This window comes from Anas platyrhynchos, chromosome 9, assembly GCF_047663525.1.
Source record: "Anas platyrhynchos isolate ZD024472 breed Pekin duck chromosome 9, IASCAAS_PekinDuck_T2T, whole genome shotgun sequence".
In the NCBI taxonomy this organism is placed as follows: domain Eukaryota; kingdom Metazoa; phylum Chordata; class Aves; order Anseriformes; family Anatidae; genus Anas; species Anas platyrhynchos.
The window spans coordinates 20,922,543-20,936,866 of NC_092595.1; the positions used below are offsets into that span (position 1 = coordinate 20,922,543).

Below are 14,324 nucleotides of genomic sequence, written 5' to 3' on the forward strand. Positions count from 1 at the left end.
TTGTGCTTACAGAAATCTGGCCTTCAGAATATGAACATTTTGTTTTGTTTTCTTTTCTTTTCTGTAAGTGGTGGTTTCTTGCTGAGAAAGTTTGATTGACTGAGGCAACCTAAAAAAATCCCATGCAACTCGGTTGCCCAGTCACACACTGGCTGTCAAATAGCGATGAATCAGAGAGGACAGTTCACGAGCTGAATGCTTCACTGCACTCTTCAGCAAATTCATTAAAACAATCCCGTTTGGTTTACAAAATGATACATAAACAAAAAGAGCAGCACCATATATATCAAATACTGTCTACAAATGAGCACAGCTGAAACTAGGCTGCTTCAACTGGGTTCACCTGAACTGAAGCCCCAGCATGCAACACCGAGGCCAAAGAGAAAAGAAAAAGCCACAAAATGAAACAAATGAAGCAACACAGCCCAGATCACACCAGCCCAATACTGCCCTAGGTAAATAAGCAACTGCAGCTCATCTACATCTACAGGGCTCACCTCATCTAGGGGGCTAAATGCTCATGCATGAAGTTACATATGGGAGAGGCAGGCTTTTTTGCACAGACTCAGCCTTCAGCATGGACACAATTTGTTCACAAATAGGACCTCCAGTTGCTCAATTTAAGATTCCATATGCTGTTCCTGCTGATAATGAGATTTTAAAGATTATGAGATAAACTAACTTGTCATTCTGATTCAAAAAGGTAAGCTTATAAGTCCATGGAAATCCCTCCTTAATACAAGCAGGAAAGGCTTAGCGTTAGCATAAGTTTGTTTGGCAGTAAATAAAAATTAGAACAAAAATCTGAACAAAAGATTTATCTATTCCAGCAAGGAAATAAGACCGAGTGCTATAAAATCATCTGGTGGCTAGTCCTGTGCCGGGAAGCTGTTTGGGTTACCTGGATGCTTTGCACTGCCTGGGGGGTCCCGTGCCTACGGACACCACCACGTACAGCTCCCCACGCACACCTGAGGGGCAGGCTCGTCTTCACAACAAGAAGATAGGAACATGCGTGATGGTCAACAACTGCTCTCATTGTGAACGATGGGAGGAAGCTTTCCAGTACCCAATAGCACGTTGTCTATTTCCTCAATCATTTAAATGGAACTGCTTTTCATTTATTCCTGAAGCATGTTTGTATCTGCATTCAATAGTGTTGTTAAGCTGTCTGGATGTGTGTCATCATGGCAAGTGTGAGTCTCTCCAGTCCCGTAACGAGCGCACAGCTGCCAGGGAAGTGCAGCACAGGCAGGACTTGGGAAAACGGGAAAAGCTCACCAGTGGCAATTCTAGAGTTGGGGATGAGGAAGGTTTAATGATGGAAAAGGATGAAACTGACATAACCGAGAGCTGGAGAATAGGAACTATGAATAATATGGGATGAGCACAGGAAGGAAGCAGTCAGAAATCAACAATAAACCAGGGCGTTGTAAGACAAACCTTGACCTGAGACTGTCTGCTTCAAGAGCGAGGGACCGAAGAGCCAAGCATAGGTGGAGAAACCCAGCACAGGCACTGCTGGTAACTGCGTGTGGAGTAGTTACTAGATAATGTACTTTTCCACTTGAAAATATACAGGCTTCTTGGGAAAGAAAGCAAATTCCAGTAAAACCTGCAGAGCAATTCTTCTGACAACCCAAACGAGGCCCTTGCTTTATTTATCGCTTTATCTGGTTGCTTTGGTCAATGCCCTACAAATCTGAGCACAGGGCCCAGAATTGACCGTATGTGCTTCTGGAAGACAAAACCATTTTGTTGAGCTTTTCTTCTTCCACTGCAAGGAACAAAAGCTTGTTTCACTTGGCTCAATTCTCGGTAACAATTGACTTTGGGAGGAGGGCACGGAGCCTGTGTCATTTTTCAACCCACTGCAGAACTACAAGCTGAAGAAACAATTTGTCCCTGCAGTCAGTTAAAATATATACACAAACTTAGCATGATTTCACAGGTGTTTCTGCTTTAAACCACAGTTGTTTGTTGTTTGCTGCTCTCACCCAGCCCCGACCCCTTTGGTAAATAAGCAGCAATCCGAAGGCTCGCTGCGATACAAAACACACCCGCTGCAGAAGCACTAGATCTGCTCCTCCTTGGCTCCAAGCCCCGAAACACCACCCCTCTGGGTCCCCGAGGTGCTTCCCTGGCTGAGCCTGGCGGGGCTCCCACAGCACAGAAACAGCAACCCCCAGCCTGAGGAGAAAAGTATCTGAGAGTCCACCAGGAGCTCCATCCTCACGGCTTCCTTCTGCCCTCCCAGGGCAGAATACATCTATGCTTTAGAAAGGGACTGCAGGCTCACGAGAAGGTTCACTTAAAGATACCCTGAGGGTAGATGACATGAAGGTGCAGTGGCTGAGAAACTGTTTAAAAATAATGATAAATAAAAGTTACAACTAAAAGAACCGTCACCCTCTAACACAGTAGGCAAAGCTCCTAGCACTGCATGAGACATCCAGCTCCACAGCTGCACAAAGGAGCTTTCATGTCAGGGGATGAATTCCCCCAACGAGCTCATAGATGGGTCTTCAACTTTCTCTCTTTTTTTTTTTTTCCCAGGAATGTTAGCTGATAATAGTAGGAATGTAATGTAGGAATGTAGGAGCCTGTAATTTTCTACCTGGCAAAGTATCGAATACCCATGTAGCACCACCAAGCTCTTCTGTGACTGAAGTCACACTCTCACAAGATGCCCTGGACAAAACAAAGCAGCCAGAGGATTCCTGATGGGCAGCTACAGGAAAAGCAATCACGCAATACTTTATCAAAAAGATATCCCTTGTGCTTCTGAAGTCAAGCCCTGAACTTTTTGTCTCTGTAGTTCATTACATATATTAGCAATAGAGCTATGTATCTTTGTTTCTCTGGGGCACGGGGAACACAAGTGACTTCTTTCCCCCTTATCATCCCGACACCACAGCTCATGGCTCACACGTGTGATCTTGCAGGCGTCCCCAGGGCCCCCATCTCCATCTCTTCCTTCTCAGCTACCTGGGCACCCTGTTCCTCTCACTCAGTTGCCAGCCCAACCCAAACTGTTCAGTCCAGCTTGTAACTCAGGGACAGATTGGTGTGACTCACGTACGTTCTTTTGAAGAGCTAAGGAATTATCTTAATTAAAAATTTTCCAAGATATTTCTTATTGTTATCAGAGAAGTGAGGCTGAACCAGGAAGAGTGCTTCGCAGGGAAGGCTCCCAGGAGCTCTGACTGCTCATGGCACAACCCTCCACAGGACAGAACTGTGTCTGAAGATGTTCTCCATTGATCCCCTGAGAGCCCTGGTCCCGGTCCTTCACCAGAGACTTCCAAAAGCTGCGGGTGATGACTGCAGAAGTGGACCTACACCTTCACCTGGATCTGAGCAGCCTTCCAGCAGTTGCTCTGTATCGTACCCCAGACATCCCTGTGCACCATGAACATCCATCCCCAGCTGGAGTCGTCTACTGCGCTGAAAACAAACAATGTTGGCATTAATGATTTGCCCTAGAATAATGATTTGCCCATGGAAATGGTACTTCAGCACCTGGCAGGTTCATTTTCAGTTGTGCAGCGTCACACACGGCGGCAGCGGCTGTGGGCAGGGCGAGGCTGAGAGCAGTGGCGCGGGGCAGCCAGCATCAGGCTCGTGCTGTGCACGTGTGTGTGTGCGTGCAGACGGTTCTTACACACGTAGATGGATGCAGATACATTGTGTAGTACCATGCCGGGAGGTATCACGGGAGCTTTGTACTGGGGAAGACTCCTCGAGCTCTTCTGGAGGGTTCCACAGACTTACTCCTCTCATCACCCAACTTGTTACTAACAAGAGAAAACCACCCACTCTAACCCAGCACAGCTCTGGCACACCCACCTGTGTACTTTGCTCAAACACTCAGCACCATTGAAGTTAAACACAGTTTAGTACACAACTTGCAAGTTATTCCCAGGATTGAAATAGTTGTGTGGACTTCCTGAGTGCCAGAATAACTCCTTCACAGAAATCCCACAGTCAGTCAATTAGGAAAGCTTAAAGTAATCAGTCACCCACAGACGATTGGATTTAGCAGTTGGTGAACGTGTTTTGTTCTTGGATCAACTACACCCACTTCCAAAGCTGATTAAAAAATGTTGATGATCTCTTCCACCTGGCTGGGACAATAAAACGGCTGCAAAAAAACAGCTCCGAAACCCTGGGAGCTGCTCTTAGCAGGCTGCAGCCTGGTGCGAACGCAAAAACAGGTGAAAAGTGAAGCAACACCTGCATAAGGAAAACTTCTGGACAGTTTTTGAAGCCAGTAACACTTGTCTTAGGAATGCCTTAATGTCATGTCTTAATTGTCTTAATGGCATGTGGGGACTGGTTAGTTGCCCGTTTCTTTCCTCCACCTGTGCATACCAGAGAGCAGAAGTTGGTGAAGGAGGCGTGGGTGTCCTGAGATGGCCTGTCTCTTCAGCAGCCAGAATTCTGCAAAAATGATGGGAAAGGTCTCCGAGGTTCAATGTTGCATTGCAGTCCTAAGCATTTGGTCAAACCAAACCTATCTGCAGTCATTATATAAACCTGAAAACCAAGCTGACAGAGAGGAGCTGTGGAACTCCACAGAAGCCTTTCTGTCTGTTGTTGGGTACTGCTACCTCATGTTGTTAAACATATCCTTCAAATATTCGCATGAGTAACAGCCACATAAAAAATAAAGGACAACCTGAACATTCTATCATGACTTAACTCTTTGCCAGAACATGAATATAGTATCTTTCTTGAGGAAAAAAAAAAAATAAATAATAATAATAAAATTACCTTGAAGTTTCACATATACCATATGGCTAAGAGTAAGATCTTTAAGCTGATGTAAATCCAGACAGTTCCAGTGAAATCAGTTCATACCACGTGAGGCACCAGATCGTCTCCTTTATCCTCACTTTCTTACTATTGTCGGTGCCACCTTTTCTAGGCCGTTCATACTACGCTGCTGCAGTCAACTCAGCAGCCTCTTTAAGCATGGAGAAATTTTAACCTCCCATCTTTTTTTCCAAAGTTTTTTTTTTTTTTTTTTTTTTTTTTTTTTCCTCCTAGGAGAATTTTAACCATTTTTTCAAAAAGGTAGAAGTAAATGCTCTATAATGTTTGTCATGTAATACAAATCTTCAGGCTGGAAAGTCATGGGTAAGCTCCCAGACAGATTAACCAGGTGAGCTGCACAATCCCCTGCCTCCCTGGGGATTCTGGTACTGAAATATTGAGTGTTGAGTTTCCAGGTAATCCCACTGGCACATGGCCATGCTATGACACCCAGAACCAAAGCACTGCTGAAAGTCCCAGTTGAGGACTGAGTTTTTAGGGGACTTGGGGATTTAAAGCCTAGCTCCGATGCTCCCTCACCTCCCAGATGGCTGCATTTTCAAATCATCTATGACTTGGCTGGCCACAGCTGCTGACCATCCTAAATGCTTGTGCTGCCCCAGGCCTTTATTGGAGCAAAGCTCAGAGAACATCCCCCAAGACAGGAACTGCCCATGCCCTCATCTGTCCAACACCACCCATCTCTCGCTTATACAGCTTCTCGCTGTGTTGGCTGGCTGCTGAACCAACCCTCCCCAGGTGATTATAATGGAGACATCTGGGGAGCCTCATCAGCAAGGTGCTGAATGCAAGGCCAAAAATCCAGCTGGGATGTGGGAGCCCGTTCTGTGAGCAGCTCCACGCCGTCGTTTCAAGCTGGGCAGGGGGCGCGGACCCGTGCTTGTAATTGCCAAACAGCCCCCGAGCGCCTGGCCCTGGGGCTTCAGTTACTGAGCCCAGGGGAGGCAAGGCACCGTGGCAGAGAGGGGAGGCGAACAGGGCTCCTAATGGTGGCTTTGTTCTTCTGACCATTTAAAACAAAACAAAAACAAACAAAAAGAAAGAAAGAAAAAAAAAAAAGTCTTCCAAAAATGAACACCAAAATGCCTCAGCCCACTTAATTGGTTACAAGGTTTTATAGAGCAGAGTCTGGAGTAAGTTCAAGAGCACCAAAAAACAAGGATTTCATTATCTTTTGTTGGTCTGGATACAGGCTAGTAATCCGCAGCAGATTGCTGGAATTTAACTAGAACATATAAAAAGTAAGTTATGATAGCATGGTCCTGTGGCTACTCTCTCCGTCTGCCCAGGGAGAAAACATTTACTAAGCTGATTGGAAAAGAATACTTCAGGTTTTAATTTTTGTTTTTCAAAGAAAACTTCTATGTATTCATAAAACTTCCTCAGAGGCTGCTGTAAACAAAGAATTATGTTCAGGGCCGCTGCCAGAAACGAGGTATGTCCGAGGTCTGTAACCCATTCAGTGGAGAATCAGTCAGCGGCCCAAGGGGACTCCCGAACACAGAGAGGGTGGAATAACTGAGGTCAAGGCCTCAAACGCAGCTCTAATTTTAATTCTGTTGATTTAGAGCTTTTTGTAACATGTTGGATTTTTTTTTCAATTGTCAAAACCCATTTAATTTTTCTTGACATGCTTAGAACAGCACCAGTGTGGCTGGAGGAGCAGTGCCCGTGTGCTTTGTACCCAGCCAGAGTCCCTTGCCTCATGCTACAGTGCAAGTGCGTGGACAAAACGAGGAGCAGAGAGAGAACAAGTGTGTTGTTGGTAAGGAAATATCTTAATAAAATCCATATATTTCAAGAAAACAAAACCATCGTGGTAAAAACTTTCAGTAGGATGGTTCCTTAGATTTGGGAACTGGAAGGGAAACTGAGCGGGGAATCGGAGAGAGAAAAATGACGGTGCCCAATTCTCGCTGGACATTCGACAATTGTTTCTTAAAAAGATGTACAGGTTTTGCTTTCATTTCACGATAAGGCTGAACTATTTGTACAAGTTTTTCTCTGTGTGTGTGCAATGGAATCTGTTTTTCCAGCCAAGACACATTCCCTCTTAACACACCGCCCGGCCAAATAAAGACACCAGAGAAACACCCAGTTTGTTGCCTTTGTGTTCTCAAGCACTGAAGGAAACAATGAACCAGCTTTTGAAATATGCTAAGCCAGTGCCATCAGCAGGACTTCCTGGGGATTAAGGCTGCATGTCGCAGCTCCATTGGCTTCACTGGAACCCTTCCCAAGAAGAGCTGGGTTCAAAGTATTTGTCAGGCAGACAAGTCAAAAGCTTAAGCACCATTTCTGGAAGAACCAGCATCCTTTTTGCCCTACCTTTGAACTGTGTACACCCATAACGAGGTGGGTGCAATGGGAGGAGCTCTGTGCACCCCAGTTAAGCAGGGCCACCCAGGAGGGGTGGTTAAGGACATCGCACCCTTGGCACACACCTGCCCAGGCGCTGCCATCGCCCAGCAGCACCCTTTACACACAGCACCCACACCCCCGTTCCCTGCTCCGAGCCCTCGCCATCGCAGCTCCGTTTCCTGCTCCCCCTGACACTCACACCTCTGGTTCCCATTTCACCCCCCAGCTTCTCCTCCTTCCCTGGCCATGTCTCCTACGGCAGCCCCAGGACGCCCAGCACGGCTGGCAGTGCCACGAGGCAGCAGCCAGGCTGCAAAAGGGAGCTGTGAAACCTCCAAGACTCTGCCTCGGCCAGAAGAGACCATGCCAAGGCCCAGGCAATGGGAGAGTTGGTGCAGAATAACTCAGACTACCCCAGAGGACAAATGAAACAATCTCATGGTCCTGCAATTGGTTTGTCAGGGATAGCACCCAGAGAGGGGACCTAGTCCCCAAGGAAAAATCACTGCAATTGTTCACAAGGCCAGCCTGCCTGCAGCATCCTTCCCACATCACAGCTATGTCTGATGGTTGGACTTGGTGATCTTGCAGGTCTTTTCCACCCTAGGTGATTCTCTGATTCTCTGATGTTCAGCACACCACACAACCTGGGGCAGTAACAGGAGCATGAGACGTGCTTGAAGATACAGCTGGGAGCTGCGCAGTGTAAACGAGCTTTGGGAGTGCGTTCCTCTGAAATCTCCCGAAGAAAACTGATCCCCTCAGGGCAAACAGCAGGGTTATTACCTCAAGTTTTGTATTCATATTTGTTGTGGATAAGCACTAAGTAATAAAAGAGTAATAAAAAGATGCAATAATTAGAAAGAGTCCATTTCAGGTTTGTACAGCAACTACTTTATTATTTTCAAATGCAAATGTTTGCATTGCTATTTTACAATTTTACAAACTAGGTATAAAAGACCATAAATAAATGACATAAGTTATGTGTACCTAAAATTCATGGAAGGGAAAAACATTACAAATTAAAACAAAATAGAAAATCTATATATCTAACCCAGAGATCGTTCAAATGCACGAACCAAGAAATGCTGTTAGATTTTTTCAGTATGAACTAAATTATAATATGCCTCATACATTCTAATTTTAACCACAGTCCTTGCATATTCCAACATACTTGCAGTGATACAAAAAAATAAATGCACTCTCTTTTTATTTGTCTGATTAGTATTTCAGTTTTTTTTTTTTTTTTCTGGTTATGAAAATGTCACAAAAGAAAAATACTGCTTTTTAAGTCCCCTTTACTGGTTACTTACCAGCCTTTTGTATTTTATACATATATTTTTTAATACATAGATCCATCACAAAATTAGTACAGCAAGAAACCCGGACAAACATCAACCAGTGGGATGCGAGCAGGACAATTCCTTAACGAGCAGAGGCCTGTGGTGCTGGCCAGGCTTCTCGATGACATCCTGGGCAGTGGGGAAGCTGCCCCGGGTCCCCTTCACCCCAGCTGCCTCCGGAGCCGTGGCCCCTGGTGCCCGAAGCCTGCAGCCCCTCACTGCCTGCCCCGGCTGCCCCCAGCCCAGCTCCTTCTCCTTCTCCTCCTCCTCCAGCACGGCCACTGGTGGGGATGATCTTCCAGTGCAGCACACCCGGATCCCCCTGAGGGGAGCGCTCCCCATCCCGTGACATTTGTTGCGCTGCTCTGGGCACGCGGTGGCACCTCGCGCCCTGCTCCCAATGCCCAGCACCCGCACACTCCCTGGGCTCTAGGTGCACGGCTCCACTCAGAAACTCTGTGAGTTTACTGTAAGTTAGCAGTGAATTCTCTGAAGGCAGAAAGCTGCTGTAGGTAGCACCAGCAGGCCGTAGCACTGCTCCCTGGGCCACGGGAGGCGCCTCCTCCAGCACCTCACCACATGCTGGGAACAGGACACGCTGCAACGCTCTGGCTCTCTACTGTAACCTTAACAGTCTCGTGACTGTGTTCCTTAACTGTGACAGGAGCAAATGAAGTGTTTTGATTATTAAAGTTACAAGATTTCACAGCTTGCACACAGAGCAAGGTGCTCCTGTGAATGGAAGAATTGCATATATTTGTTTGCATTCAACAAGTCTTTAAAACCCTCCTTTGCAGATAAAAAAGGCTATTTAAGAATGCAGTTCGGGGTTACCAGTGGATGGATGTGCAGGTGCTGCCTCCATCAACTTGCCATTGAGAAACTGGTTGCTCTTTATCATAAACAGGGCATTAGTAAGAATAAACAACACTTAGGAAAACCTTTAGCACCCTTACGGATCCTGTAATCTACAGCTTGAAAACTAACTTGAAATGGTCCCTCTTTTAGGCCGCAGAACTACTCATTACAGGTAGTGTGGCAGTTAAAAATACATCTACAGACACAGAAATTTCAACGTTTTCAAATGTGTGTGTTCTTGCTACCACTGCAGACAGCTGTTGGCCTGCGCTCACGTGGCAGCGGGGCTCCTGCGCTTCCAGGGGTGCTTTCGGCACATTCACAGGCAGCTCTACACGAGGCGACTTGCACGCACACGCACACAAACACACATACGCACCTGTCAGAGGAGATAATAATCCATTATCCATTCAAGGAAAAAAAATATATTTATATCACTGCAATGGCACGTTTCGTGTAAAATGTCACTTCAGCAATGTATATAGGCAGCTCACAGGAACTGGGTTCTTTGCTGTGGCACCTGGCCTGGCGTCCATGGTAAGATGTGTAGGGTTCTGCCACCTGCATCCGTCTGCGATGCAGCAGTGACAGCCAGGGGATAAGGAGAGAAAACAACAAAATATATAAATAAAGTCCAAGGTAGGAAGAGAAAGCAGAAGGGGAGGAAAAAAAATCAAGAAGTCTGCAGGGCTTTGACACAGTACATTCCTCCAGTGACAACTGGGCGCTGAATCTCATCGAGTTAGTTATCTTTCAATGAATCAAAAATGGAGTGGCAAGGAAAAAAAAAAGAGAAAGTAAAAGTCACGCTCTCTTCAGGTCCCAATGACTGTTCAGTGCGTGGTTTCCAGGATCAGTGCTAGGGAAGACACAACCGTGGATCCAGAAGGCTTCGTGTCTGGTCTGTGTTCCTCCACGGTCAATATGATCATCAGGACAGGCTATGAGGCCATGAAAGCAAAATCTGATTTCCCTGCACAAAAAGAAAACACAAATATTTCACCAACGCGCAACACAACAGACACCTACCCCTGCCCTAGTATCTCCTCTGAGGTTTCCCTGCAGAAGCTGCTGCTCCACCTTGGGCTAGCCAGCACCTCCTCGGCTGCTGCAATCCTTCATTCACGTCCTCAGAAAAGAGCTGAACTCATTCCTGCCTGGTGAAGAGCTGACATGGGAGCAGGTCAAGCTTCCACGACACACCTTGTAACTGGCTATGTAAGGGACTGGAGCTGCCTTCAGAGTTTTCACTTCACATGGACACAATTTTTCATTTTGGGTAGCAAATATTGGAGTGTTCTGAATGACTGTCAGTAGGCTCCAAGAAAACATTTTTTCAAATAGGCCAGAAAATTGGGTGTATTTTGTTTTAATGTAAAAGATGATCTCAACAGACTGCAACAGATCTACAGCAAGGGGAAACTGAAATGTATCTCTGCGCTTCAGCAAAAGAATTTCTGCTGCTGGAAGTACAAGTGTCAGGTCTCTAAAATGAGTAACCGCTTCTTATGTCGCCTGGCAACATGACATTAAAACATGCTGGTTTAAATAGTTTCTTATAAGAAATATTAAAGTTCTCCAAATGGAAAAGCTTTTATAAGTAATACTGCAGAACAGTTTTTACTAAGCTGTCATGACATGACAGGATCTGAATTTAGCATCCCATAATCTGAACAAGTTGTTTTCTGAGAAAGTTGGGGGTGAGGGAGAGTTAGTGGTTAAAATCAGCAAGTTATTGTTAAAAGTGACAAAAATGATGTGAGCAGCGCTGTGGATGCAGTAAGTGTGACTTGTCCAACTGAGTGAGCTGTTTTGGATTTAGAATAAAGTCAATCGTTAAAAAGAATCTGACATATAAAGCTGCTAAATTATTTCTGAATTTGCTGTCAGGTGCAAAGTGGGACCAAAATATTGCAGACCAAAGAACCAGTTTTAGCACCATCAAAATATAAATCTCACCTTCTTGACACTGTGCCTGGCACAGCTGAAATGCAGTGTCTCTTCAGGAGCATGTATCCTAAAAGTCCCCCTCTTCCCCTGTAAGATCCTGTCACTTTTCTAAGGTCATCTCACCCCTACAGTCCGCAAAAGGACTTTAGAAGGCATCCGATCTGTACAAATCTCTGGTCCCCTTTCACTGATCAAAGAGTTACAGAAGCCTCAACATAAATAAAACCGAGGCCTGTTCAGAGCTTTGCTGGATAACGCTTTGTCCGACGTGATCTAACGAGGACAAGCACAATCCTACAGCAGCCACCTCCACCCAGCGAGCTAGGGGATGCTTTCGCTCGGCTTCCCATCTGCTCAGAGGAGAGGGAGGCACCTTTTCCAGCAGTTATGGGCCACCTTCTTGGCCATACTCACAGAAGGGTGCTTAGACCTCGGCCATGCAGCCTACAGCCACTGGTAGAAGAAACTGAGGCTGCACTTGGTGAGAAATATTCCTCTGTTCAAATTTGGCATGTGCCAGGCATTCAGACCCACAGATGCTTTGATAACCCAGGCTATGGGGCTGGCCCTAAAGGGGGCTGTGCACGGAGCCCTTCACATTTCCTTCTACTCAGATAAAACCAGTGACAGCAACTGAGGCTGATCTTCCTGAAGCACACACACTGGTTCTGCCACTATAGACAGGCAAAGCCCTTGGTCCTCCTTCTGTGAACAGTTACCTGTGTATGTACTTTGAAACACTGCTCTTCCTTTTTATGGGATCCACATGTGGGTTTTTCCACCCCCAAAAATAAAGGCATCCCTACTGCTTACACCGAGAAGCGGGGTCGGGCTCTGAGCACTGCACGGCCTGAGGCCCGAGGCACTTTTACTGCACCTGGTCTGCACATCCCAGCCTGCAACAGCTTGTGAGCCAGACTGGGTTCTGGATCCCCGAATAATACATAGAGGTTGGTTGGTTTGTTTTTTTACAGTGATGAAATACTAGCACAGGTTAAGAAATAAAGCACCACAAACATGTTGGATGCTGTACTTCCACTGACCTTCTCCACGTGGCAATGGGATCACTTCTTGAAAGAGCAAAGATGTCCGAAAGCTCCACAGCCACGATTGTCACAGCTGACTACTGGCAAGATGTTCATGAAAAGTCTCTACATGGTAGGATTCAGCACAGCACAACAGCCAGCAATCTCCCCAGAAGTCCAGTTTTGCCCAGTAATCCACGAGGTGGGTCATTTCATGTCTCAAGCCCGTCAGTGGGCAGGTCACGAATCGACAGGCACTGATTAGCCAGATGATATTCTCACTGAGGTTTCTGCAAGGTATTAGTGATGCATCAAGTCTGCAAAAAATATCCTAGGGCAGATTCTTCATTCCAGTGAAAGATGCACAACTGTGGTTTCACCCACAAATAAAACACTATGGTTGTAATCCTACAGGTCACAGGGAGAAGGAAAGTAATTTTTTTTTGTTTTGTTTTTTTTTTAAAGGACAATATCTGGCAGCAAACATAGCATCAAAACTCGAATGTGACTTTATATTTATATAGATACATGTATTTTACATATCGTTGATCAACAGAGAAGTATGTTCCAAGAAACAATTTGTTCCAGGTCTGGTTTAAAATGACGACTTGTCATTTCTGGAGGCCCCCCTCCCAACACACACGCTCGGTTTCCACAATCTGTACATCAAGCAATGCTGCAGATCTCTATTTCAACGGGCGAGGAGACGAAGTAAAAAAAGTGCAGTTCTTCAATTAAAGTGCATGGATGAGGTAAACTAATTTCAAGAGTTTTGAGTTTATTCAGTACTGGCTCAGACTGGCACCATCCTGCCGTGCATCTGTTGCATTTGGGTGCGCATGGCTTGAACGCTGCTCAGGATTTTGTTCTGGTGCACGACGGCAGTGATCCCGATCCTGGCCAGGTCGCTGCGGGAAGCAAGAGAAGAAGCAGGGGGCTGAGAACTGTGGGTCAGATGCTGATGCAGAGACAAATATTAAGAGTCAGCCACAAGTAACACAGCAAAAGCAAGGCAGATGTACAGAAATGTTTAATTAAATAAGTGAAGGCATTGTGGAGGCATTTTAAAGTTATACTCCGTCCAAATGAAAGGCATTCCATTCCTTTAATGAGTGTAATGATATGCAGCACAAAGCAAAGGAGGCTGATTAAATCCAGATTTACCAGTTTTTTTGTTATAGCGCTGAGTACTTACTCCTGGTTCATATGCACCACAGCCTCTAGGGTGGTATAGCCAGCAGCTGTGAAGTTATCCTTGTATCGCTCCATTTTAATGGCTTGGAGCCAGTCACCGACAGAAACAACCGCCGAGAACTCCGGGGAGCTGGGATCCAGCAGGGCTGTGCTGGGCCTGCATGCCAAACAGCAAAAGGACAGACAGACTGCGTCAGCCGCATCGTGACTTTCAAACCCAGCTTTGGTCTCTGCAATGCTTATTCTAAGTTATTAGGAAAAGCAAGGGCGACAAGTCGTGCCTAGCAAAACCTGAAGCTCTCTGGACAGCCAAGGAGATCACCTGCAAGGAACTTAACCAAGTGCAAGGTAATGGGCCAACTTCTGCCAAGAATGAACTCAACCTTAGGTTTTTATTTTTGCTTTCATACGTAACTTGAACCACCACGCTGCTTAGTTTCCACCTCAGATGCAACAAAGGTCCTAGAAAACGCTTTTGCTGCGGGCACCAAAAAGATGGCATTGCCGTGGCGTGCTCGGCCGACCGGCTCCACGTCTCAGTGGCAGCAGTGGAAGGCAGAGCCAGCCCCGCGTGTGTCAGCCCCCAGCTCGGCAGCTATGGAAACCCCACCCGAGTGTGCGCAGGGGCAGGGTGAGCTCGCAACCCCACAGATGGGTTTGGAGAGCAGAACTCAGGGCGGGTTCTGATAAGCCCTGTTCCTAGCCAGGTTCACAGGCAAGCTGGGTGCATTCAATCAAACTCAGGCCAGCAGGG

The 14,324-nt window shown here is 46.2% G+C and overlaps 1 protein-coding gene and 1 long non-coding RNA gene across 3 annotated transcripts in view; both read right to left on the minus strand.

The window, feature by feature from the left end:
• Positions 1-3,074: 3,074 nt before the first annotated feature.
• Positions 3,075-5,595, minus strand: LOC113844441 (uncharacterized). Its single transcript, XR_003499053.3, has 2 exons — positions 4,777-5,595; positions 3,075-4,443 (listed from the first exon to the last, which is right to left on the minus strand). It is a non-coding gene; the product is annotated as an uncharacterized lncRNA (long non-coding RNA).
• A 2,476-nt stretch (positions 5,596-8,071) lies between these two features.
• The window catches only part of EPHA4 (EPH receptor A4), a 95,232-nt gene continuing 88,979 nt past the window's right edge, over positions 8,072-14,324 (minus strand). For both annotated transcript variants that reach the window (XM_072042205.1, XM_027464077.3), the window contains 3 exons: positions 13,572-13,727; positions 12,395-13,284; positions 8,072-10,374 (listed from right to left, as the gene is read on the minus strand). In XM_072042205.1, the coding sequence (XP_071898306.1) occupies positions 13,170-13,284; positions 13,572-13,727 (271 nt within the window). In that variant the 3' untranslated portion in view covers positions 8,072-10,374; positions 12,395-13,169. The remainder of the gene's footprint in view (positions 10,375-12,394; positions 13,285-13,571; positions 13,728-14,324) is intronic.